General features: G+C 39.7%; 2 protein-coding genes and 1 long non-coding RNA gene across 3 annotated transcripts in view; 2 read left to right on the forward strand and 1 right to left on the reverse strand.

The window, feature by feature from the left end:
* LOC129549010 (uncharacterized) overlaps positions 1-5,180 on the forward strand; it is a 15,276-nt gene extending 10,096 nt beyond the window's left edge. The window contains exons 2-3 of the long non-coding RNA XR_008684432.2: positions 1,900-1,937; positions 2,636-5,180. This is a non-coding gene — a long non-coding RNA (uncharacterized LOC129549010). The remainder of the gene's footprint in view (positions 1-1,899; positions 1,938-2,635) is intronic.
* Positions 1-5,180, forward strand: part of MISFA (mitochondrial sheath formation associated) — a 14,849-nt gene extending 9,669 nt beyond the window's left edge. Inside the window, exon 2 of the mRNA XM_055416018.2 lies at positions 9-5,180. Within this exon, the coding sequence (XP_055271993.1) occupies positions 9-101 (93 nt within the window). The 3' untranslated portion in view covers positions 102-5,180. The remainder of the gene's footprint in view (positions 1-8) is intronic.
* Positions 4,337-26,656, reverse strand: SPTY2D1 (SPT2 chromatin protein domain containing 1). The gene is made up of 6 exons (XM_055416014.2): positions 26,400-26,656; positions 17,114-17,228; positions 14,514-16,043; positions 12,744-12,918; positions 8,381-8,458; positions 4,337-7,432 (listed from the first exon to the last, which is right to left on the reverse strand). Exons 1-6 carry the CDS (start codon positions 26,457-26,459, stop codon positions 7,339-7,341), a joined length of 2,052 nt encoding a protein of 683 aa, XP_055271989.2. The 5' UTR covers positions 26,460-26,656; the 3' UTR covers positions 4,337-7,338.
* Between the last annotated feature and the right edge of the window lie 83 nt (positions 26,657-26,739).

Genomic DNA, 26,739 nt, shown 5'->3' on the forward strand with positions numbered 1-26,739 from the left:
TGCCTCAGCCTCCAACTCTGAAGTGGAAAGAGAAGTGGGTTGTTCAGGAGAGCAAGACACACCTAAGGAGCCAGCCTTTGGATGAAGATCTGCAACTCTGAGCGACTGTGATGGTCTGTTGGGCTGGATTGCTCCATTTCAAGAGAAATTGATAGCACCCGGAAATGTCAATGGAAAGTTTACTTTCCTCTGGAAAATGAAATGAACTATGAAATGGGAAAGAATTTGAGAAGCACTGCTGAGGACAGCAAGCCTTGGTTCAAAGATTTGTTAATAACTACACCTCCTGGTTATTCTTTTCAATGATTGTTCCACCTATTATTTTTTCCATGCAGGCTCTATAATAAATTAGACCAGCATTTTTGATGCCCCTTTTGGCAGATTCTGAAACTTGAGTGAATGTAAATTTGAGTTCAGGTCCTAACTTTGCAACTTCCTGGCCATATGACCTTAGGAAAGTTTACTCTCTCTGAACCTCAGTTTCTTCATCCATATGATGGAGATATTCCAGTATCTTTCTGTTTTTGTGAGAATTACACTTGGAAATCCATGTGAAGCATTTAATGCAAAACTTGACAAGTTAGTAAATGCTAACTTTACGTAGTAAATGCTAACTTAGCAACTAGGCCAAATAATGAACTAGTCAACAGACTTACTGGTGACTATGACCTTACCTACTTACCTAGGGCCACAAAAACCAACCCATTTGTGACGCTGAAACAGATCTCTGGACTTAATACCTCTCTTATTGATTCCACTTGACCAGCCTGTCTATAGGAAGCTTTAGTAACAGTGTCCTTTTAGCAAACCCTCTCCTGGGTTTCTTGAATCCCACCGCATTTCATTCAGACTGGTTTTTTCAAAGATGTTCCCCTTGTTAAAGAAACTTAACTCTTAAGAGTCTTAATATTATAATATGCAATCACAAGAGCAGGTTTTCTGGGAAGCTTCTCCAGAAGGCATGGGTATCAAGCAAGCCCCAGCCCTAGGTATCCTAGGAGCAGGGCATGATGGGGTTCTTTTTTTTTTTTTGCCGTATGCTCCAGAATTTCTGTGAAAGTATCAGCCCAACAGTCAGACCTGTGCAGGGTGGGGTTGCAGATGGAGTCACTGGGCACCTATTTAGCTTGAGCTGCTGCCACAGTGTGATCCTGAGCAAACCATTGAACTTGTGTGTGCCTCGGTTTCTCCAGCTGTGAAATGAGCAGAATAGCCCATCTTCCTCCTCTTCCCTTCTCAGGAAAGTCAAGAGGAGGCTTTCCCTGCATGATGAGGGTTTAACTGTACCATTTCTCAAAATGCAAGACTTTTCTTCTTTGAGTAGCCTAACAACAGTTATTCAAGTTATTTAAGTAATTGCTTATAGTGTACCTAGCCAGTCACTCCTCCCCATTAATCCATAGTGTGTTTTGTTGTTCACAGCAATGCCTTGTGCATCTGATTGCATAAAACAGGTAGTCAAGCTTTTGGCAGGTGATGAGTTAATAAAGATAAGATGCCAGCTAGATCCTAACCACACAGTCACCAAAGAACAGGGCCCTCCTACTCAGAGTCCTTTAGCCCCTACACACCTGACACCCTGGCCAACTGTCCCATACCTCCTCACTCTGACTGGTCCTCAAGGTCACAAGAGTTGATGTCACAATTGGTGTCCGAGCTCTGCCCCCCTCCCCCAGATAGCCATGGCGAGCCACTTCAGGTCAAACTAGACCACGAAACTCCCCAGCCAGGAGCTAACATGCTGGACCATCCACCATATGGTCTTGAATAAAGACAGCCCAGTTTCCAGGGCTCGGAATAGAACACCACACCTTTCAGAACCACCTGTTTCACTCTGCACACACCACCAGCTAAGAAGCCCTGCGATGATTGTTGTCTTATGGATGCTTCTCATTGCAGGAACAATGTGGAAGGGATACAAATATCCCCCGGGAGGGGTAAGTGTGCCTTCAGCTTTGTTCTCTGTTCCTACTTTGAAAGTGTATTCCCTGGGATATATGAACCAAGCACCAAAATCCAACTTTAGACTAAACACTCTCTTTATTTAAAAAAGTTACTGTACCTTACCTACTTGTATTGTTATTCAGTATCTATCTGTTCAGAGTTGAGAGAGTTCCCTGTGCCTTTCATGTGATCTTTTATACATCTTTTCCTGAGTCTTTACTCTTTAAGTTCTTTAGTGTCTTTCCAAAAACAAAAAACTGGAGATACAGAGTAAAGATATTTCAGGCCCAGAGTCAAAGCTATCTGACAGGCATGACCTGTTCTCATATTTATGGGACACTTCTTATGCTCTGCCTTCAGTTTCCCTTCTTAAATTAGCCCACATCAGCAACCAGGCTTAACTGTCTCTCATCACATAAACACTGGGTTATAAAACTGTCCTGTTGGCAGATGTCTTTCCTCTCTTCTGTTAGACTATGGATGTTTGTCTTTTCTCTGCCACTTGTGTGCTCCCACACTGCTAAGTCCCAGTGGCAGTGTGCTCCCACACTGCCCAGTCCCAGAGGCATTAGGTGAGATAGAATGGGACACGGCTACCCCTGCCTGCCCTTGGGAAGAAGGGCAGTTCCTTCAGCCCCACACCCTAGCCAACACTAGTCAAGACCCACCTGACCTCCTTTTCTCCCCCTAGACCCCAGTGGAAATAAGCAAAGATGATCCTGGTGAAGTGATGCAGCTCTGAAGCTTCCCCACCCAGCTGTACAGTTCCTGATGGTGTCACACATAAAGTAATTGCACATTATTTTGTCACATTTTATGTAACAAGTTACCACACTTTTAAAGATGAAGACGGTATTCTGTTAGCTCAAACCAGGGAGATGGAGAGCGGGAAGGTAGTTGGGGGAATGGAAGGAATTGGGTCCCCTGTTTAATAATCCATAAAACTGGCCTTAAGACTAAGATCCTTAGTTCAATTTGTCCCCTATTCAGTACCCTTGAGGAGATTCTGTAGAGCTCTTTAGACCTGTTTACCATATAATACCTTTCTCCTGGGTCCAAGACCAGGGTCCAGGCAGGGGTGAAAAAAAGTTGAGACTGCAGCAACTTTAAGCCTGTACTCTGGGTGGGACTATTTCTCTGTGGCCTTTTCACAGCTGTCATTAAGAACCCAAAGCTTACACCATATGGGGAAAGGGGATTTTAACATTGGGTGCTAGATACTATTCGGTATTTTAATCCCTGTAGTAACCTTAGCCACTTTTTACAAAGTGGCAAAAATGAAGTTGGGAGGCTTAAGTACATTACCAACCCACACAGTTCTGTATAGCAGAGATTAAGATCCAGGCCCTCTCCTTGGCATGCTCTTACATGCCAAGGAAAAGAGCTGAGCAAGAGAGACTGGGTTTTCCAAGATCCTGACCACCTTGGTTCAAATGTCTTCCTCACCTGAATAGTCCAGCGGTTGCCTTTTAGCAGTGATCACTGCTGAGCCCGGCAGCATGGGTAGAAACAAAAGCTAACTGCCCAGCCCTCAAGAGGACACAGTTTTGAATTCATGAGACCCAGAAAATGTTCCCATTCTTGTGTATAAGACCCATGCTATTAATCTGGGTGTCTGAGCCCTAGGATATTCCTAATAAGCCCTCTAAAAGTGGTTTGAGCTTTCTGACCCTAAAAGAGAAAGAAAATCTAAAAGGAGCAATTATTTTTAAACTACATGGAACTGCTCCCATTCTGTGGTTGCTTGGGGATGACTAATGGTTTCATTGTTCAAAAGTGCACCCTTTCCAACAAAGTACATCTTTGGGTTATATAGACAGCATTTTGTTAATGACTATATGTTTGCTAAAGTATTTTTTGAATGGCTTACCCTTCTTAATAGAACACGTCAATTCAAAATTTATATGCAGAAATAGGATACTAGTATCTTTTATACTTGTATGACCTAGAGTCAACACATTACACTTAAGTGCATACATTCTCTGGCTGCATGGCTGCACCCACTTGCCTCATATATTCCTAAGGACTCATCTTCCCAGCTATATCAGGCTCTTTTTATTATAGGGGATCGGAACTGCTCAATTTCTTGAAAAGAGGTGCTATATACCCAGTTCTTCTTCCCCGACTATTATCTCCAAACTGTTCTCCTAACTTGTATGTCTGATACCAGAATAGTTCTCTAAGCTGGTGGGGCGAGACGGAAGAGAGAGTGGCAGGGGCTGAGCGGACAAGAATGTGTAAGGGAGAAGGAACAGAGGTGTGGGTGTGTGTGTGTGTAAGAGTGTAAACCCATCTCTAAGTCTGAGTCTGCTGGGGTTTCTAGCTGGAATAATATTCAGGGTGATGAAACAAGGAATATGAGTTTTGTTAAATAAATGCAAACCAGTGAAAATATCAATAAAATATTTTTAATGCCTACAATTTCTTTTATACATAATTGCAAAACTTTTATCTGTATATGCAAAAGTAGATTCTCTTGCAGGTCAACAGCACCAGAAAACAAGCTATGCTATGTAAATGTTTCCTTAAACTTGATTTGTCCATTATGTAAAAGACATGGATTTAATAACTTCAAAGAAATCTATATCCCACTCTTAATCATACACTTAACACCTGAATATTTGTTTCATCACATCCACTCACAAAATAAATAGTAGCCTAATATATTCAGCACATTGAAAATAAAACAACCAGTCTCTCTCTATATATTTATTCTCTTTCCAAACATGTTTTGGTCTCCTGTTATATCTCAGAAGTGTACTAATAGCTGCTTTAAATTATAAAATACAAAACAGTAATTTATTTCTTGGAGAAGATCTTGGGGATTACATTAAAAAATGAAATTTTGAGTTCCCATAGACTTTCTTGATAACAGTCTTTGAACCTTCTCACGGCACACATGTAAGGCTGCCTGTGACATGTGGTACCCTGGCCTCCAAATGGACATAATTGCATTTGTAGTTTAGAGAAAATACAAAGACAAGTTCTGAAAGTAGCTTTTAAAGAAAAAGTGCCCCCTGCTTTAACATAGAAACATCTAAAGCAAGTGGGACTGTGCAATCAGAGCTCTATTGAGTTTTATGAAAACTACTTTCCCTTCACATCGTGTTTGAGAATGCTGCATCCATGATCATGTAACATTATTACAATAGTGAAATAACATTACTACATTCATGACTTAACATTACCCAATAAAAGGCACATCTTCAAATATTAATAAAATCTGAAAATCAAAACAGAGGATACATTAAAAATCAAGCACTTAATTTGTAAACCTTGATAAAATAACAGCCTATTCCAGTTTCTTTAAAGATTTGTGAGCCGTTTAAGGGTGGTCAGGAGTTACAGAACAAAGTGGAAGACAGGATTTGGAACAAGGCCAAGATTAAAAGATTCAGAACCTTTTTTTTTTTCATGAGCTACATACAGAAGTGCTCTTTTATAATGCTGATGCTGAAAAAAACTGAAATCAACATCTGTATCATAGCAGAATGCAACCAGAGTGATTACACGTAAGGACCTTTTCTACCAAGTTCTGTAAATTTTAGCTAGCATAATGGTGCCTTTCAATATCATTGAGTAAAGTGCTAGTAAGCTTTAAGCCACCAGAAATCTTTCAGCTATGACAAGCACTTGATTGTAATTACATATTTCAGAATCTGAATATTAAAATATATATATATATATATATTCAAGCAAACTTGTGAAGGGGAAAAAAAAATCACATAAGGGACAGCAAAGGAAATAATGTTCCAAACCTGTTTTATTACATGGAATATCACACTCTTGGATCATTAAAAGTATTTGAGATAGGTGAGAGGCAGTCTACAGGCTTTTCTGCCGCCGGTGTTTTAACAGTTATATGTGATCATTAATAGTGGTTATCTATAACACCCCATTGTAGAGAAAAAGCAAGCTCTATAGATAAAAAAGAATACACAAACACAACTTTCAGATCTTTTGAAGAGTAACTCTTCTTGTAGGATAACCTCTCCTACTTCCTGATCCCCACTGACGGATGGCTTAGGACAGCCACAAGGTTTATGATAGAATTTTCTACAAGCTTATGTCCCATTGTCCCCAGTCCTCCACTCAAGAGTCAGGGACACATGCTCTCTGGCATCATCACACCTCATTTTCTATTGCTGACCTTCCTTGAGACTTGGCTTCTCCCCAGCCAGAACCTAGGTCAGCCTGATTGGAATTGCTTGGACTTGAGGCTTAAGAGATATAACAAGTCTACAGATACGACTTGAAGAAAGGTAAGAATGAAGACGTTCCACAGCCTAGTAAGCACAGTAACAGGGAACATCCTCTTCTACCTGGGATAAAATCTCTTCACAGTGCATAGTTTGAAATCAAAGTGCAATATGGGCAAAAAGAGAAAGTGGTGGCCTTGATACACATGAATTTAGTTTTTGGTTTTTTACCATTAATCGCTAAAGAATTTAAGATAAAAATATAGTCATTAACACAAAAAGGTAAAGGGCACCTTGAATTCCAAAATACCCTTACAATGGGGAGTGGAATGAGGCGGAGGGGAGCCTCACATGTCACTTCCTTACATTTGAAACTATTACTCTTCCAAATCTAATGTTTGAATAAAGTATTTTTTCAATATAAAAATGAAATTTTTAGATAAAAATCAAACAGCACAGTGACCTTGTCTATTTTACACCAACAAAACAGTAAATCTGAAAGTAAAATCTGGAAGAGAATATTCTTAAACAAAAATGGCATAACTTGTATTTTAACTTAGAAAATTCTGTTAATTGCCTAATCACCTAAATTAGTGAATAAGAATGCTCAGCATCCAATCCATGAATAATGCAGAATACAATTTATTCTACTTTTTACTTTCAAAGTCACAGAAATGACATCCATATAACACCTACTCTACATTTTCAAGTTCTCAATCCAAACAGAGATTAGGACTGGTCACTTTATTGCTGGCAGCATTCCTGGAAGGGCCAGGTTCCTCATCAAAGACAAATTTGATTGGGAGCCAGGCAGTGCCGTACTCACGCATCAGCAGAATTATGGAAGTAAAGGAGCAATCCTTTCTCTTCCTTTTTAGAGTAGCAAAGGAATAATACAAGATTGGCTGAATTGTGAGCGGCCCCACATGAGAGTGCATAGCTCATGAGGCTCAAGGCTGGCTCCTGTGAATAGTTAGCTTCATAAGAGCACTCACTGGGCGTTACGTCATCTGCATTACGATTTCACCCTGCAAAGTATGTGAAAATACTTTAACGACAGCCTGCAGATAGATGACAGTATGCATTCCTTCTCCTTGAGTACCCAAGTAGAATTCTAAAATGATAAGGGGCTTCTTCAGTCTGAAGGCAGGACTTCCTTGCAGCAGTCTTCAGAAGGTCACAAAAATAAAAGCAGCTAACGCTTCTTCAGCTTCTTGGCCTTTCGACGTCTCATTTCTTCTTCTTCACGTCTCATTTCCTCTAAATCTTCTTGCATACCTAATCTTAAGCTGTCAGGGAAAAAAGCGGGTATTTGTCAATATACATGAAATTACCACGTTCTTTAAAAAGCAAGACTGAAATGTCAACTGGGAGCTTACGTGGAATGTGCTGATGCACTAAAAAGGCCTCAAGGCTTCACCAGTGAAAACAAGACTAAGTAGGAATATATTTTTACCAGGAGCCACTGCCTCAAGTTATAGTGGAAAAAAGACCTTACATACAACTCAACAGAAAACACCTGAATATTCCCATTACACTAGTAAATATAAATTATCTCATCAGCTTTAAAAAATAAAGAACACGAAACATTTATGCAATAAATAAGATTCTATTCTTGTCTCTTCCCAACACTCCAGTTTGCTCTTTTATCTAGTTAAGAGGACAGAGGGAAAGAGGGAGAGAGAGGTTTAATATTTGGGTTGAGAATGAGGTGAATTATTTCACCAAGTTAACACTAGAAGCGAAGTAATCACTTGTTACCCCTACACAAGAAATGGTTATTTGTTTGATAGCCAAACAGGAATCCAACATCAGGAATATAATATCCCTCATCAGGTCCTTGAGGTCGGTGGCAGTGCAGGTCAGCAAGACTGAGCTGTGTCTCGTGTGGACAGGGAATTAATGATGGGAAAAGAAAAATAACAACATGCAATAGCGGGATCTGGGGAGCTCTCTAGCATTCACTGTGTGCCGACATGGGTGAGGCGTTGCACTGCACAATGTGTGCTCACAAGATCTGAACCCTCACAAAACCTCAGTGAGGAAAAACAGTACATTCCCAGTTTACAAACGGGAAAACAGATTTAAAAGGCTAATTTGTCTAAAGCCCACAGCAAGTAAGCAGGATTGGAATGTAAGCTGAGTGGCCCAAAGCCGCGGCTCCCAAGGATGCATCTGAAGCAGGGAACAGAAACTTTTTAGGAATTTCCACACATGTATAGCGTGGGCTTCCTTACCTCTTCGCTTCTTCTTTCTGCTGCTCCTTCCAACTACTCTCCATGTAACGTAAGGCATAATCGCTTTCATCTTTGTATCTGGTAAGAAAAAATCGAAGTTGTTAGGAAAAAATAAAAAATCCAATTTTACTTATTTTTACAAATTTCAAAAAAATTTTTTTATTAGAGGCTAATTATTTAACAATATTATATTGGTTGGTTTTACCATACATTGACATGAATCCGCCCCGGGTGTACATGAGTTCCCCTTCCTGAACCCCCCTCCCACCTCCCTCCTCCTGTTACCTCCCTCCGGTTCATCCCCGCACACCAGCCCCCAGCATCCTGTAACATGCATCGACCCTGAATTGGCGATTCGTTTCACATATGATAATATACATGTTTCAATGCCATTCTCCCAAATCATCCCACCCTCACCCTCTCCCACAGAGTCCCAAAGACTGTTCTATACATCTGTGTCTCTTTTGCTGTCTCGTATACAGGGTTATCATTTGCATCTTTCTAAATTCCATATATATGCGTTAGTATATTGTATTGGTGTTTTTCTTTCTGGCTTACTTCACTCTGTATAATAGGCTCTAGTTTCATCAACCTCATTAGAACTGGTTCAAATGCATTCTTTTTAATGGCTGAGTAATACTCCATTGTGTGTATGTACCAAAGCTTTCTTATCCATTCGTCTGCAGATGGACATCTAGGTTGCTTCCATGTCCTGGCTATTATAAACAGTGCTGCGATGAACATTGGAGTACATGTGTTTCCTTCAATTCTGGTTTCCTCAGTGTGTATGCCCAGGAGTGCGATTGCTGGATCATATGACAGTTCTATTTCCAGTTTTTTAAGCAATCTCCACACTGTTCTCCATAGTGGCTGTACTAGTTTGCATTCCCACCAACAGTGTAAGAGGGTTCCCTTTTCTCCACACCCTCTCCAGCATTTATTGTAGACTTTTGGATAGCAGCCATTCTGACTGGTGTGAAATGGTATCTCATTGTGGTTTTGATTTGCATTTCTCTGATTATGAGGGATGTTGAGCATTTTTTCTTGTGTTTGTTAGCCATCTTTATGTCTTCTTTGGAGAAATGTCTGTTTAGTTCTTTGGCCCATTTTTTGATTGGGTCATTTATTTTTCTGGAATTGAGCTGCAGGAGCTGCTTGTGTATTTTGGAGATTAATCCTTTATCAGTTGTTTCATTTGCTATTTTCTCCCATTCTGAAGGCTGTCTTTTCACCTTGCTTATAGTTTCCTTTGCTGTGCAGAAGCTTTTGATTTTAATTACGTCCCATTTGTTTATTTTTGCTTTTATTTCCAATATTCTGGGAGGTGGGTCTTGGAGGATCCTGCTGTGTTATGTCGGAGAGTGTTTTGCCTACGTTCTCCTCTAGGAGTTTAATAGAATCTGGTCTTACATTTAGCTCTCTTATCCATTTTGAGTTTATTTTGGTGTATGGTGTCAGGAAGTGTTCTAGTTTCATTCTTTTACAAGTGGCTGACCAGTTTTCCCAGCACCACTTGTTAAAGAGACTGTCTTTTCTCCATTTTATATTCTTGCCTCTTTTGTCAAAGATAAGGTGTCCATAGGTGCGTGGATTTATCTCTGGGCTTTCTATTTTGTTCCATTGATCTATATTTCTGTCTTTATGCCAGTACCATACTGTCTTGATGACTGTGGCTTTGTAATAGAGCCTGAAGTCCGGCAGGTTAATTCCTCCAGTTCCATTCTTCTTCCTCAAGATTGCTTTGGCTATTCGAGGTTTTTTGTATTTCCATACAAATTGTGAGATTATTTGTTCTAGTTCTGTGAAAAATATCGTTGGTAGCTTGATAGGATTGCATTAAATGTATAAATTACTTTGGGTAGTATACTCATTTTACAGTATTTATTCTTCTAATCCACGACCACGGTATATTTCTCCATCAATCAGTGTCCTCTTTGATTACTTTCACTAGTGTTTTATAGTTTTCTATGTACAAGTCTTTTGTTTCCTTAGGTGGATATATTCCTAAGTATTTAATTCTTTTCGTTGCAACAGTGAATGGAATAGTTTCCTTAATTTCTCTTTCTATTTTCTCATTATTAGTGTATAGGAATGCAAGGGATTTCTGTGTGTTGATTTTATATCCTGCAACTTTACTGTATTCAATGATTAGTTCTAGTAGTTTTCTGGTAGAGTCTTTAGGGTTTTCTGTGTAGAGGATCATGTCATCAGCGAACAGTGAAAGTTTTACTTCTTCTTTTCCAATTTGTATTCCTTTTATGTCTTTTTCTGCTCCGATTGCTGTAGCCAAAACTTCCAGAACTATGTTGAATAGTAGTGGTGAGAGTGGGCACCCTTGTCAGAGATAAATGCAAAAGAAACAAGAGAGACCATAGCAAAAATCAACAAAGCCAAAAGCTGGTTCTTTGAGAAGGTAAATAAAATTGACAAACCACTAGCCAGACTCATCAAGAAACAAAGGGAGAAGAAAAAAATCAATAAAATTAGAAATGAAAATGGAGAGATCACAACTGACAACACAGAAATACAAAGGATTAGAGAATACTATCAGCAATTATATGGCAATAAAATGAATATCCTGGAAGAAATGGACAAATTCCTAGAAAAGTACAACTTTCCAAAACTGAACCAGGAAGAAATAGAAAATCTGAACAGACCCATCACAAGCACGGAACTAGAGGCTGTAATCAGAAATCTTCCAGCAAACAAAAGCCCAGGTCCAGACAGCTTCACAGCTGAATTCTACCAAAAATTTAGAGAAGAGCTAACACCTATTCTACTCAAACTCTTCCAGAAAATTGCTGAGGAAGGGAAACTTCCAAACTCATTCCATGAGGCCACCATCACCCTAATCCCAAAACCTGGTAAAGATCCCACAAAAAAAGAAAACTACAGGCCAATATCACTGATGAACATAGATGCAAAAATCCTTAACAAAATTCTAGCAATCAGAATCCAACAACACATTAAGAAGATCATACATCATGACCAAATGGGCTTTATCCCAGGAATGCAAGGATTCTTCAATATCCGCAAATCAATCAACATAATACACCACATTAACAAACTGAAAAATAAAAATCATATGATTATCTCAATAGATGCAGAGAAAGCCTTCGACAAAATTCAACATCCATTTATGATAAAAAACCCTCCAGAAAGTGGGAATAGAAGGGACATATCTCAACATAATAAAAGCTATATATGACAAACCCACAGCAAACATTATCCTCAACGGTGAAGAACTGAAAGCATTTCCCCTAAAGTCAGGAAAAAAATCCAATTTTCTAAAAGAACTACAACTTCTTGTTTTTAAAACCAACATCTTTATAACTAAATCAAACATACGTTTAGGATTATTCCTCCTTGTTTGCAGGGAGTGGGGTGGGCAGAGGTCGGGTAAAGGGGAGTTTCTGAAGTAAAGATAAATTATATGAGCCCTTCTAATTTCTCATATCTGTGACATCAAAGGAGAAAACAAGTGCTGACTAATTTACACATACAGTTGGCCCTCGAACAACATGGGTGTGAACTCCACGGGTTCTCTCACATGCTACAGTAGGACACAATCCATAATTGGCTGCATCTGTACACACAGAACAGCAGAGAGGGAGGAACATGTATACAGAGGAATCGTACATACAGAGGGCTGACTCTAAGTCACACGTAGATTTTCCCCAGCCCTCATAGTTGCGGGTCAACTGTACGTTACCTCATGTAATCCTCCCAAATGTCATTTAAAAAATAACTGACTCAAGTTTACCCAGCTAGTAAGCTGTGGAACTTTCATCCAAACCCCGATTTTTCCTCTCCATCAGTACTTCTCAATCTTTAAGGTTGCTGTGAACCACTGGGGAACCTTGTAAAGCTAGTCTGGATTTAGACCTAAGCTGGGGCCCCCAAGCCTGCATTTCTAACACGTTCCCAAGTGATGTCAATGCTGTTGGTTCCATGGTGCTGTTTAGGCACCACACTTCTGAGGAGCTTTTACACCAAAGAAAAGCAGGTGTCAGATCAGACTTTCAACACAGCTCTGTGGATGGTTTTCTGATTTCAAAGCTAATCCATTTCTACCACACCAAGCTGCTTCACTCTTATCAAATATACATCTTATAAGGACAACAGTTAAATGGGGATACTTATTGGCCCTTATACAAGTAACTACATTCTGCATCAATTCTTAAATACTAAGTGCCAAAAAAGTAAATCTAAATAATCACTGAAGGATTCCTAATTAAGAATTGTATTCAATGCCTCTACTATTAATGTTTATTTTTCCCCCATAGAATGGATTATTCAAAATAAAAGTGTATATATGTGTGTGTGTGTATGTATATATATAAATAAAAATCTTTATCCTTACTTTTTTCGGTCATAGCCAAAGATTTCTCGAATGTGCTTGGATATTTCTTCCTGAGGTTCTCCTTCATCTTCAATAAAGTCTTCCATTTCAGAGTCATATTCTTCATCATCATCTTCCTCCTCTTCATATTCTCGCTGCCTTTTGTAACCACTAGGAAAGGGAAGCCTTTGAGGACCTAAGAATAGACAGGCCATTATTTATAAGAGTATTAAAATTTAATAGTCCCAACAAAGTCCTATGCAAGCTGAGATACTAAGAACTCATTAAGATGGCAGCCTCAAAAACCAGGGCCAGCAAGCTGGCTCCCAGTGTGAATTCACTACTACAATCCTCTCTGTTGCTTCATGGTACTCAACAAGGAACAGAATTTCTGTCTGTCCCAAGGCTTAACAAAACTGTTACATTTTTCTAGCTTAGTACTTTCTATTCTTTTGGATTTAAAAGACTAGTAAAATTTCTTAAAAAGAAAAAAAAAAAGTTACAAATCACTGAAGGAACACAAATTTTAATCTTGCCAAAAAAAGACACCAAAGGTAATAGTCTACGATTATCATAATTCCACTACAGTTTTTAAAAGTCCAGTGAAGTATGAAAGATTCTCTGAAATGGATCCTTGTTCAAACTGAACAAGTCTGACTAAAAGGGAAAACTTACCATACCAACCTTATTTTTGTCATTTTGCCAAAAGACTTGATTTAAAATTTTGCAAAAGACAGGCACTGATTAATAGACTAGCATCTGGGAATAACTTCTGTCTAGTCCTGGATTATAGACACTCCCTTTGTTGTTCTACAGTTGTTTTTAATATGCACGGCTTGTCTCCTTAGCTCAGAGTTCCTTAACTTCAGCACTTTGACATTTTGCGCCAGCTGTTTGTTGGCTGTGAGGAAGCTGTCCCGTACAATGAAGGCTGACAGCATCCATGGCCTCCATCTACTAGATGGCAGTAGCATCCCATCCCCACTGTGTCAATCAAAAATGTCTCCAGATGTCACCAAATGTTCACCGGGGATCAAAACTGTTCTTGGTTGAGAACCAATGTTTTGACGAATGTAGGAGGTTTAACACATGGAATATCATCTTTTGTTTCTTTTTATATTCTCCATAGTGTCTAACAAGTGCTTCAACAAATCCTCACTACCGTGTAGAAATGATGACCTAGCAGTTAATAGGTGTCAACAATGTTCCCATACCTTGGGACAGTAGATTCCTAAAGCGCTAGTAGCTAGGGCCACTATGAGGAACAGAAACACAAGGATAGTCTGAAATCATTCCTGGCATATCATGGGTGCTCAACAAAAATATTTGATGGAATCAATTATGCACCAAAAGGCTTCATGCTTATAAATACACTCCAGTCCCTGAAGACAGGCACTTACAGTCTTCATGAAGAGGTAAAGATGAATTCATTCATTGAACCACAAAAGACATATACAACATATACTTATCCTATCAAACCACAAAAGGCATATACAATATACACTTATCCTATCATATAAATTCCATAGCTAAGCTTATTGCACTTTGGAGACATTACAGAGGTGAACAAACAGGGCCCCAGATAAGTCTCTTTCTAAAGACTCTTCCAAGCCATAGTTACTAAAGGAACTCTCTGGCACAGGACAGACAAAACATTAGGATTCTATCAACACAAGAATACATTTAAAAGCACATAGAAGAGTTCACAGCATCTTTGGTTCTATAAAACAAAGCATTCTTTCCAATTTCCTAGTGACAAATAAATACTTTTAGGATAAGGGGAAATCTTACCATGGGCAGATCTGTAGCCAGATAAAGATGGCTTCATTCCATTCATCTGTCCATTGCTGGGCCGGCTGATTATATTCTTGGAAGAAATTGTTTCTGAGACAACAGTGCATTTGGGCTTCAGAGGGGGACCTGAGGTATTAACTGTTCGCCCAGGTCCCAAGCTGCTCACTGGTCTACCAGGGCCTGAACTGCTGACAGGTCGTCCAGCTGGAGCTGGGCCATTGGCTGACCGGCCAGGGCCACTGATTGACCGCCCAGGGGGCGCTGAGCCACTCACTGGTCGTCGAAGGTCATGTGGACTGCTTACAGGCCGCCCAGGGCCCCCAGAGCTGCCCACGGGTCGCCCAGAACCACTGGAGCCACTGACAGGTCGCCCAGGGCCACCTGAGCTGCTTGCAGGTCGACCAAGGCCACTTGTACCACTGACTGTCCGTCCTGGGGGATTGAAGTCACTGGTTGGCTTCCTGTTCCCACTGACTGATCGCTCAGGTCCTGAGTTGGAGCTGCCATTCTGGCGCTTGGGCACGGGGCCAGAACTAACCGTGGGCCGGGCAGTCCCTGTGCTAGGCCGCCCAGGGGCTGAGCTGGAGCTGCTGCCTGGCAACCTGACACCTGGACTCTTGGCCTTATTGTGTGGGGTGGCCATGGGTCCAGGCCTGGAATGGCTAGGATGGGGAGGAGACTTTTTGGCTTTGTGCTCGGGAGCAGATTTCTGAGGCCCTTTAGCAGAAGTCTTTGGGACACTTGGTGAATAGGTGCTGGGGTGGGGCTTTCCAGCCCCATTGAAAACAGGTCTATCACGGCCCTCATGAAGCAAGGGTTGGGAGCAACTGCCAGGGGCTACTTTGGTCCTCTCCCCTGGCATGGATTTGGATGAAGACAAATGCAAGCGTTTCTCATCAGCTGGGCTGGGTCTGGATTTCTTCTCAGGATGAGGAAGGACAGTACCCTTGGAAGGAGGATGCATGTCTCCAGAGCCTCTGCTAAGCTTTGTGCCCACGCTTTCTTTCTGAGAGGGTACTCTTCTGCTTGGTGGTAGTCTGGCATCTGTCTCAGGTGTCCTTTTCCTCCGCTTCCGTTCCAGGAATTCTCGCTCCCTAAGCTCTTCTGCAGTCATAGGCCGCTCTTCTGTCTTCTTCACTACCTTTATCTCCACCGGTTCGTACTGCTTTTTCTCAGCCAGCCTGAGCAGATCATTGAAGTTCATGACTGGTGGGGCACTTTTAAGGGGGACCTTTGGTTTGCTTTCAACTTTGGGAGGTTCTTGTTCTTCCTCATACTCCTGCTCTGACTCTGCTTGATTGTATTCTAAGAATTCATCCTCTTCTTCCATCTCGTACTCTTGGTCTGTTCCCTGGCTAGTGTGACTTTGCATTGCCTGCCTCTTCTTTGACTTTTCCTCAACAGGAATCCCATTGTAACCATGGAAATTATCCTTTGTCCTCTTGGCCATTGCTCTCGCTTTCTTGTCATGTTTTAGCTCAATTCGCTTTTTCACTAGTTCTTCTTTTCTTCTCTTCTCTTCTAAGGCTGAAAAAGACAAAACAACACATTATTTCAAGGTCTTGATAAAATGGTACATTTATCTGAAATCAGTAGGTGGCCGAAAGCAAGCAACATTCAAGCTATGAAATTTGAAAACTTCTAAGAATCAAATGAGGAAGTCCTTCAAACAAGTATCAATGAGTCATCTTTACACAATGAGTGGATCACATATGGGTTTTTCTATATGACTAAGCAAGGGAGAGTCTTGGCTTTTAGCTTTAAATACAAAAAATAGTTCATATTAAATAAATATACCAAGTTAAGAGAGTATTAGTACCCACTTAATAGTTATTAATTATGAATCAATGGATACTCAAACTTATTGAATCAGTTTCCTTGTCATTTGCAGAAGTAAAACTACTGTTTGAGCTTACTGGTTTTCAAAAACTATCCCTGTTTTAACCTTTTAGATAGTACTCTGTATATTTAAAAAAATTAAAATACAAAGTAGGTAGAAACAGATTCAAAACTAAGCTTAAGAGGGAGTTTCCTGTGGTCTGGTGGTTAGGACTCAGTACCTTCACTGCTGTGGTCCCAGGTTTAATTCCTGGTTGGGAAACTAAGATCCCACAGGCTGTACAGAACAGGAAAAAAAAAAAAGAAAGGAAAAAACCCACAAAAATAAACAAAAAACAATGATAGTGGAAAAGAATATTTTTTAAATGTCTATGTGTGTATAACTGAGTCACTTTGCTATACAGCAGAGATTGATACAACATTGTAAATCAACTACACATCACTTAAAAGTACAAAAAAAAAATAAAAAAAAGAACCAAAGTAAAAGAATGGAATTCTTACTGGAGTTGCTAATATGATCGATTAGAAGATATGGTCACTATTCCCAAAAAGCTTTTAATTTAAGAGGAAATAAAAGATAATATCTATACAAATGACCAACATAAGAACATATGTAATGCTACAAATACAGCTGACTCAGACACATACACAACAAATCCATTAGCCACTTACGATATCACAAGCATCCCTTGGTTAGTTACAAGTCAGTTGTGAAGATAGAATACTTTAGAACTGAGAATAAGGCTATAGATTCATACCTTTTCGTCTGAGCTCCTCTTCTTTCCTTCTGAGAAAAGCCTGGACAGCTGCTGACTGGACACCCTTAACTTTTGGGTCTTTTTTGGGAGGTCCCACTGCCAAACTGTATCTTTTCTGAAAATAAAAACAGAGTAAAAGTTACACACAATTAACTTTGAAACAATAGAGAGGTCTAAATGTTGACTAAAAAACCTACTCTGAATAATTAAGAGACCATATAACCCTCATGAAAGCTCAGCTATAAAATTTCACGCTAAAAATGATTATATACGCCTGTTTCCAGGTGTAGAGTTTCTTTAAACATCTTCAACAATACATAAACGAACAACTCACAGAAACACCACTTTCAAGCTATTTTCCCAAAAAGGTACCTGGACTGGGGGAATTGAAAAAAATCACCACTAAAACAGACTGTTCTAGAATTCTGATTTAAAATAGTATCCTTCTTCAGAACTTTCCAAGTCCATGGTAGAAAAAACTATCACAACTGTTTTCCTCCTGAGTACCCAACTCCAGGATGTTTTCATAGCTGCTACATTGGTTATTTTGCCTACAACATTAAATACCAAGATCCTACTTTGATCTCAGGCAAAGTAGATGGCAAACCATAGCTAAAAGGGATTTCAAAGAAATCGAAGCAGCAAGAAGGGTCCAAGTCTCTGTAACCTTTAAGTGTAGCTCTATGTTCATTAAATATTAATTCTCCAAACAAATCCTTTCAGACAAGTTTCCAGATCACCCAAAAAGTACTAACATAATCCTGGAACAGATGGTATTTCTCTGGTCTTTGATTTTTATGCAACTGCACTGGGAAATGACTAAAACTAGAATAATGCTAATTTAAACCATAAAAGGAAAAATATTTTCATTTCATAACTATCATTAGAGAATTATAACTAAACAGAGCTAATAACTCAGACCAGGACGATTAATCTCTAGGACCATTTCACATTAAACTTACGGGCTAGGAAATAAGAATTTTTTAATGCCCTTCTTTCACCTTAGGCAGATGACATTCTTATCCACTCAACCTTGTTGCTGTGCTAGTTTAAAAAGAAATGTGAACCTATGGGAACAAATTGAGCTACTAAGGAACCAAAAAAGTGACTCCCAAAATGTGTATGAAATTCCTGGAGGAAAGCCAAAGGACTCCTGCTTACTATACAGCTGCCAAACAGAAGGCATCTTGAAACAGGCTGGAAGTTCCAGCTAAGTTAGTCTACCCATGAAGCAGCTGGCCAAGAAAGCAGGCCCTAATCCAACCTGAAAATCCTGCGTGATGGCAATGCTTGAGACCTGACATGTCCCTCACACAGAGAAATCCCAAGAAAGCATCCAGATTCCTTTCCCAGTCACCTTGGCTGCCATTGTGAAATTCTTTAACAAGTCCCTATCTCTGTAAATTTAGTTGCAGGGTCTTTCCATAGTGAATTGGGGCCCAATGTTTAAAGGAGAGGGAAAGGAAGACAGGAGAAAGAGAATACTGCTTACCTAATTATATAGACATAAAATCTGTCGTGGTCACAAGAACCTCAAACATAGGCATTATTCACAGGAAACGCACATTTCCTAAACAGAAGGGCTACTGTGAAGATGATTCAAGTTGCATAAGACATAAACTCATAAGCAGAGGCACACACTCACATCAGGTAGATATATGAGAAGAAGGGTGCATTTGTACTGCCAAAGCTCCAAATACTTCTCTCCCTGCCAACTATATAGCCCAGATTCACCTGCCAAATCGAAGCTTAACACAGGGCTCCCCCTGCCCCAAAATACCAATCTTAATGTTAATTATTTAAAATAGCATTAGTTTGTTATCTAGGTACTACAACAGCAAATGAGCACTTCCTAATTTGATTTCAGGGTCAATATCTTCCTAACCTGGCACTTAAATAGGTAGGTAGTGCATTATGTATTCTTGACTAAATACAGACACCAAAAGAGAAAAACAGCGTCAATGGGATATAGTTTAATACCATGTTTAGTAAGCTTCAGTCACTCCCAAATCACTGTCATGATTTTTGCCCTTTTAGTATGCCAACTGTATTATTATTTACTAATTTTAAGAAAATATGTAGATTGAACACTGTGACTTATTATTGCACCTTCACCTCAAGCAATAATACTCATGAAATGACAGGCTTGAAAGGCTAGTTATATTTTCCCAAATTCTATAAAAATATAATCTAAAAAATATGCATCTATGAGAATAAAAAGTATTTATGAATCACCTAAAATCCAGGTGACAGCCAGAGCTCTGTGTACTGCACTGTGGGAAACACCAGCTGAGGGACATAAACACAAGAAAGAAACGAGGGAGGGGGTTCAGGAACTCAGATTCACTCAGAAAGGAATCCCAAGGACTACGCTTAGCTTTTTTCAGAGTATACACCTATCGTCATCAATTCACATGCCAATTTCAAATTCAGCTTTGTTTAAAAAAAGACCTCCAATCCTTAAGGATACTTACTAAGCTGGCCTCACATTTAACTCAACAATTTTGCTGTCCTTGTCCTGTCCCTATGATGAAGAAGGAATTCAATAAATCTATAAAATGTCTTATTTTGTGGGTCTGCTGGGAAACAATTTAAGTGGGACAAGGTCCTACTTGATGAGGCTTGATCTTATTTACTGACTTGAGCTGAGTCATAATTAATAGCTTCTTACATCCTCTGTAGCTTGATGCACTCAAAGGCAGATACCAGGAGAATATTAAAATATTCTCAGGCAAAATTTAGATCAAAACGTAGAAATTTGGGGCAGGAAAAAAAAAGGGGGGCTAGGCCTCCAGAGACAGTGATCTTTTTAAAAACATTTTTAATGAGATATAATTCACAAACCACAAAATCCACCCATTTAGTATGTACTAGTATACTCCCAGAGTTGTACAACCATCACCACTATCTATTTCCAGAGCATTTTCACCTTCCCCAAAAGAAATCCCTTACCCTTCAGCAGTCATTCCCCATTCCCCTCACTTACGGCCCTGGCAGCCACTAATCTTTTTTCTGCTTCTATGGATTTGCCAATTCTGGACACTTCATATAAATGAAATCATGCACCCAGTGTACACATACAGTGATTGATAACGCATCATTAAATAAAATCTAGAAGTCACAGATACTATATAGATAAGTGATTATTCAAAGTATCTAAGATTTTCCAATTCAAAAAACGTTGTTTCCTCCATCTGCTCCAGAATTTCTATGAGAAACTCTATCCCATCAGACTTTATTGGACACTGAGAAGTGTCATCAAAAACCAACAGAGTTACGGCCCAAGGCTTTATTAGGCTGGAGTAGAGAGACGGATTCAGGTTTTATGGATAGCAAACCTTATTCACATCCCATTCCTGACGGACTATAGTATTAACTCCAGCCTGAGTTTCCACCCTGTCCTACAAATTTGAGACTTGCCAGTCCCCACAATTATGTGAGCCAATTTCCTAAAACAGATCCTACTGGTTCTGTCTTTCTGGGGAACCCTAACTGCTGCAGTGATCTTTTGTATTACTATCTTACCACTTTCACTTAATGTTTTAAAGGTTCATGCTGTAACATATGTCAGTACGTCACACCTTTTCTGGATGAATATTTCATTATATGGATTATTCCACATTTATCTAATCATCAGTTAATGAATATGGAGATTGTTTCTACTTTTTGGCTATTATGAATAATGCTCTGTGAACACGTGTATACAAAGTTTTCTGTGAACGAATGCTTTCCTTTCTCTCGGGTCTATCACTATCGACCTTCTTAACATTGAGCTGGCTAGACTTTGGAAAAAGGGGTTGCAGTCAGACCCTGGTATTAGAAGATTCGCTGTAATAGAACATTTTATTAGACAGTTCCCTTCCCCCTCAGGGGGTGCCCAGCAGAGAACCATGTTTTTAAAAGAAAGCTTCAGGCTGGGATTACACTGTATGCCATTTAATAAGGCAGGAGAACTATTTGGCACTTTCTCCCACATCAGATGGTCACATTTAGCTCTAGCGGCAACACATCAAGATGCACCCATCAATTCTGAATTTGATTCAAGGCACCGGGCTGCTTCATTGTTTGAGCTTCATGAAAAGCAGCTGGACAAGAGTTTCTTTTATCCTAAGTGTATGCATTCTATTACACTGCAGGCCAACTCAGTCATTCTGCTGGGCCCCAGTGAATGATCCACAACAGTGAAGCTTATGCCATCTAAATGCAGTATCAGATTTTGCCAAGATTTGTAATTCTGGAGCCAAGAGACCTAGAAAACATTAAGTCACTTTAAACATATGTGTTCCTTGCACTGAAACCATACTGTCACAATCAGATTAAGAAAATCAGCAGTTTTCAGTGTGGAAATATATATTCACCAAATGTGTTATTAATATATAGGAATCAACAGCAATTCCTTCTTGAAAGTTCTTCTTTACTCGAGAGATAATATATTGTTGTAACTGTAGAAAATAAATATTTTGATGATTTTATATAAATTAGAGATTTATCATTGGTTAGAAATCAGAGTTAGAAATATTCAAAGGATATATCCTTAACTTTAATGACTATACAACTTCTACACCTCTTAACACATTATAGTCAAGGAATGAATGCAAGCCTGGAAAACCACTGATATGCATTAGGCTTGCTTAGCTGGGTAGCTAAGAGAGTGAAAATAAAACCACCAAAAAGCAAGGTATTCAAGACTGCTAAGAGGTCAAATATAAATTTTACTGTTTATAAAACTATACCTGATTATAAAATATAGTATCAGATAGATACCTCAGAGTCTCTAGTTCAACCTCATGTTAGAAATGGCCCCAGAAGGACAACTGTATATTTACTGGCTATCACTCATACCATTTGTAGCAAAGACTGAGTTAGAATCTAGATCTCCCGACTCTGGGGCAAAAGTTTTCCTATCACAATGTGCCTCACTTCTAACTTAATCCCAACACTTTCATCTCTAGCTTTAACTTCATTCTTAAATGCCCTTCCTTAACTTCCACCTGCTTCCTAGACAACGCCATTACTCCAAACAAGTCCATCACAGAACCTTCCCCCAATCTCAGACTCTATTTCTGTTAACCATGCTGGCACTCTCCCAAACAGCCTATAAATCTCTATTCACCAGTTTTCAAATGCTGCTAGTTTAGCCTTTAAATTTCCCTTCCATCAGACTTTACAGTACAGTGAGAGGTGTCATCAAAAAAACAACAGGGTTACTGACTAAGGCTCTATTAGGTTGGAGTTGGGGGTAGGGAACTAGATGGATTCAGGCTTATAGATGACAACCTTCCTCATCACCCCATTTCCAATAGTCTCTCCTCATTCAACACAGGGTCATGATTAAGAAAGAACTCTGGAGCCACTTTGCCTGGACTAGATTCCCTGCTCTGCCATTGCTAGCCCTGCCACTTATTAGCTGTGTGACTTTGGAAACGTTTCTTCGTCTCCCTGAACCTCAGTTTCCTTATCTGTAAAACAACCTTCCTTATATGATTAAATTAATTAATATATAGAAAGTGCTTAGAACAGTGCTGGCACAAAGTAAGCATTATAAATGCTAATTTCTGTTGTTATTATCCTTACTATTCATAGAGATTCCCTAGGTAGTGATGGGAAAGAGAACAGAATCTCCATGGGGCAATATTACAGATGGACAAAAAGCATATGAAAAGATGCTCGACAGCACTAATTATTAGAGAAATGCAAATCAAAACTACAATCAGGTATCACCTCATAGCAGTCAGAATGGCCATAATCAAAAAATCTATAAACAATAAATACTGGAGAGGGTATGGAGAAAGGGGAACCCTGTTACACTACTGATAAGAAAGTAAATTGGTACAATCATTATGGAGGACAGTATGGAGGTTCCTTAAAAAACTAAATATAGAACTACCTACCATATGATCCAGCAGTCCCACTCTTGGGCATATATACAGAGAAAACCATTATTCAAAAGATAACATGCAAAAAAAAGATACATGCACCCAATGTTCACTGCAGCACTATTTACAACAGCCAAGATATATGGAAGCAACCTAAGTATCCACTGACAGAGAAGTGGATAAAGGAGGATTGGATACAACGGAATATTACTTAGCCATAAAAAGAATGAAATAATGCCATTTGCAGCAACATGGAAGGGCCTAGAGGAGATTATCATACTGAGTGAAGTCAAGACAGAGAAAGACAAATATACGATAAATGTGGAATCTAAAAAAAATGGTACAAATGAACTTATTTACAAAACAGAAATAGTCACAAATGTAGAAAACAAACTGATGGTTACCAGAGGGAATGGGGAAGAGGGATAAATTGGATGATTGGGGCTGAAATATATACACTACTATACATAAAATTGATAATAAGGACCTACTGTATTGCACAGGCTTTCCTGGTGGCTCAGACGGTATAGAATCCGCCTGCAATGCAAGAGACCCAGGTTCAACCTATAGGTCAGGAAGATCCCCTGGAGAAGGGAATGGCAACTCACTCCAGTATTTTTGTCTGGAAAACCTCATGAAAAGAGGAGCCTGGAAGGCTACAGTCTATGGGGTCACAAAAAGTCGAGCACGACTGACTGACTAAGTGTGCCTATACAGCAGAGGGAACTCTACTCAGTACTCTATAATGACCTATATGGGAAAAGAATCTAAAGAAGAGTGGAGATATGTATGTGGAAAACTGACTCATTTACTGTTCACCTCAAGGGTCCATAGCCCCCCAAATCCTTATATGTCTAATACCATAAGAAGGCTTCCTCTTTACTTTTTGATTTGAGGGTCACACTACAGTACCTTGCCTGGGACAGTTTTCAGTCTGACTGAGAAAAACCATGCATCTTGTCTTGTACACCACAAGACATCAATTATAGTTACCTGAAACCTGCTTTTGCTAGAGGAACTCACTAAGAAAAATATTAAGGGTAAAGTTATCAAAACATCTTTTCTCCTTTATATATAAACAGAGCTAATAACAGTGACTGGTTACATCACCTTGATCAGCTATGTTTTTTTTTGTATTCAATTTTCCACTGGGAAAAGACAGCATGCCTGGTATTTCTAGGGATGATGCAATCCTCCTTTAGTTTTAACCAAAATCTTTTACAGATAACTATTTCTCTTAAAAAGAAACAATATGAACGAAAGCTGTCCCAAATGGGAACTGTTCATTGCTTTTCAAGTCAGCTATAGTAGACATTTCTTTAAATAAAGAGTTCAAAGTGGCTGTACAGGTGTTTCAGATTTTAGCTTCCCTTGGATTTTAGTCTAATCAACGCCAGTTTATTTCCTTTCTGTAACAAAGGTGTGACAAAAGAACTTGATGACTGAAATTGAAAGTCAGCTATGATAGGATCCAAATGGAAGGTGGGGACAGAGATGGCTAAAAGAGAAATACAAACCAAGCCCTAGAGAAGGATGGATAACTCAATATTTGTGAAGCAGGGTGTGTGTGTGTGTCTGTGTGTGGTGTGTGTATACTGTAATGCTGTTTGACTTGGATGTTGGTTTATAAGGATACTTGCTTTGTACTACTCTCACACTGTGCAATATATTATATTTCAGAACTCACAGTGTGAGCTAAAAGGCTTCACTTGGATCGGATAAAGAAAATAACTTAAAATAATCAGATGACTTGAGTTGAAGATCATGGATGAAATTTAATACAATCCTGCTCTATTCCTCAATAATTTCTTTTGTGTTTTACTTTCATCTGAAGTGAAAAGATAAGGATTACAGTGCTAATAATTAAATGAAACCTCCAGGCTTACTAGCTTTTGGGGTGAGTGGGAGGGAAAAACATACTTTCACAAAGGATATGCCTATATTCATCTATTAAATTTTAAATGACCTCACCAATTTACCCATTTTCCTTTGTGCTTCCAATTTTTGTCATTCCATAGATCAATAATGTGTATATTCTAAAATACAGACATATTTTGAAATCTCCCACTCCAGAAATATGTACTTCTCTGTCAGCAATCTTTGGTTTTTAAAAAAAGAAACAACTAACTTGGTTCTGATTCTTCCACAGGACAGTCCTGGGCCTCAGAGCAAGTATTATCTTTCTTTTACCTCCACTGAAATTGAGGAGGCTGTAGAAAGAATTATGGACCTAATTATGCAAGGATAAATGCTACTAGATCCAATATTGACTTGCCTAGGAAATTTACAGAGGCAGAAAATTATTCTGTCTTTCAAGGTTTCATAACTTCAAGATCATTCAGAGTATTTGAGATGGGATGTGAATACATATAATAAACTGATCAACAGCGGTTTTATTTACCAGTTATTTTTACATCAATATCTTCAAAAGAGTAAATGAATGAGCACAGGAGAGGAAAAAAAATATTGCAAATACACAAAAATCTAAGAAATGCAGAACACATCACGAGAGCTCAATAAGATCTAGTTGAACTGACTTAAAAAGAGCGCCGTTTGAGCTCCACACCTCATCGCTCAAACCGCAGGTATCACAATGCAATTTATCGGTTTACAGCTGGGGCTGTGGTACCATCTGAGGATCCTGAAATGATTAGTTTATGCAAAACAGCTACACCCTCGCAAACCAGGCCCTCACCACCACTACCGCATTTAGATACTAAAGCCTTACACCGCTCAGCGAATTAGCAAACCTCACAGAGTAAATGGGACCTAGATTTCAAACAACAAATCTGGAAGACCACAGGGAAACGGAAGCTGAAACTATTTCTCTCATTCTGTTGGCCCAAGTTTCGTGGAATCCACTCATACTCCCTTCCTAGGGAGGTGATAACTCAATCACCTGGTTGGCTGAGTGGGTGGGGGACACAAGTCAAAAAACTTGTTCGGGAAATCACAAAACGTTTGACCCAAAGATCAGCGGAAAATCAGCTCAAAACCCATCAGGCCAAGCCCGTAATATTCCTGAACTCCCCAACCTCTGGGTTGAAGTTTATGCCGAAACTAGAAACTACGAGCATTAGATTCCACTACGTGCCAGGCACGGCTCTACTCACCAGCTTTCACGCAACTCTAAAATACACTAAACGCAAAGTTCAAGTTGTAGGGGTAACTAAGGCGAAACAAACCAAACCCGCTCGTCAGCACGCTCCCGGCTTGCTTATCTCAAGCCCCCAGTAACTTCATCCTCTGTACCCAGAAGAACATGTCCAAAAGTAAAAAAAGAAAAAAATACGGCGTCCAGATCTTTCTTCTCCTGGAGCCCATGTGCTGATTCCTGGAAGTTCCAAGGACCACACACTCGGAACTTGAACACCAGGATCTCCTACAGTCGCGTCCCGGCTGGTACTTACCGGCACGTTGTTGACACCCTGCGCTTTGGAAGCTATCAGGAGAATTTCCCTAAAGTCCATTCTGGTCGAGGAGGAGGACTGGGCCAGCCTCTCGGAGAGGAGGGAAAGCGCGCCTTACCGAGGCGACCAGCAACAGCCTAATCAAGTGTCCGGCCAGCCTCTCTCCCACCCCTCCTCTGCACGACCACTTCCGGCGCTTTCCAATGCCGTCTGCCCGCCCACTTTCCTCCACAGGCCAGTATCCTTCCAGGCCCGCCGCTTCCTTCGCGAGTCTTTGGCGTAACTTCCGCTTTCAGGCTCGAGACACGTAGAAACGTGGTACGTGGCTGCTGGCGTCGGC

Source organism: Moschus berezovskii, chromosome 25 (genome assembly GCF_049115385.1).
Source record: "Moschus berezovskii isolate FMDL1 chromosome 25, NW_MosBer_1.0, whole genome shotgun sequence".
In the NCBI taxonomy this organism is placed as follows: domain Eukaryota; kingdom Metazoa; phylum Chordata; class Mammalia; order Artiodactyla; family Moschidae; genus Moschus; species Moschus berezovskii.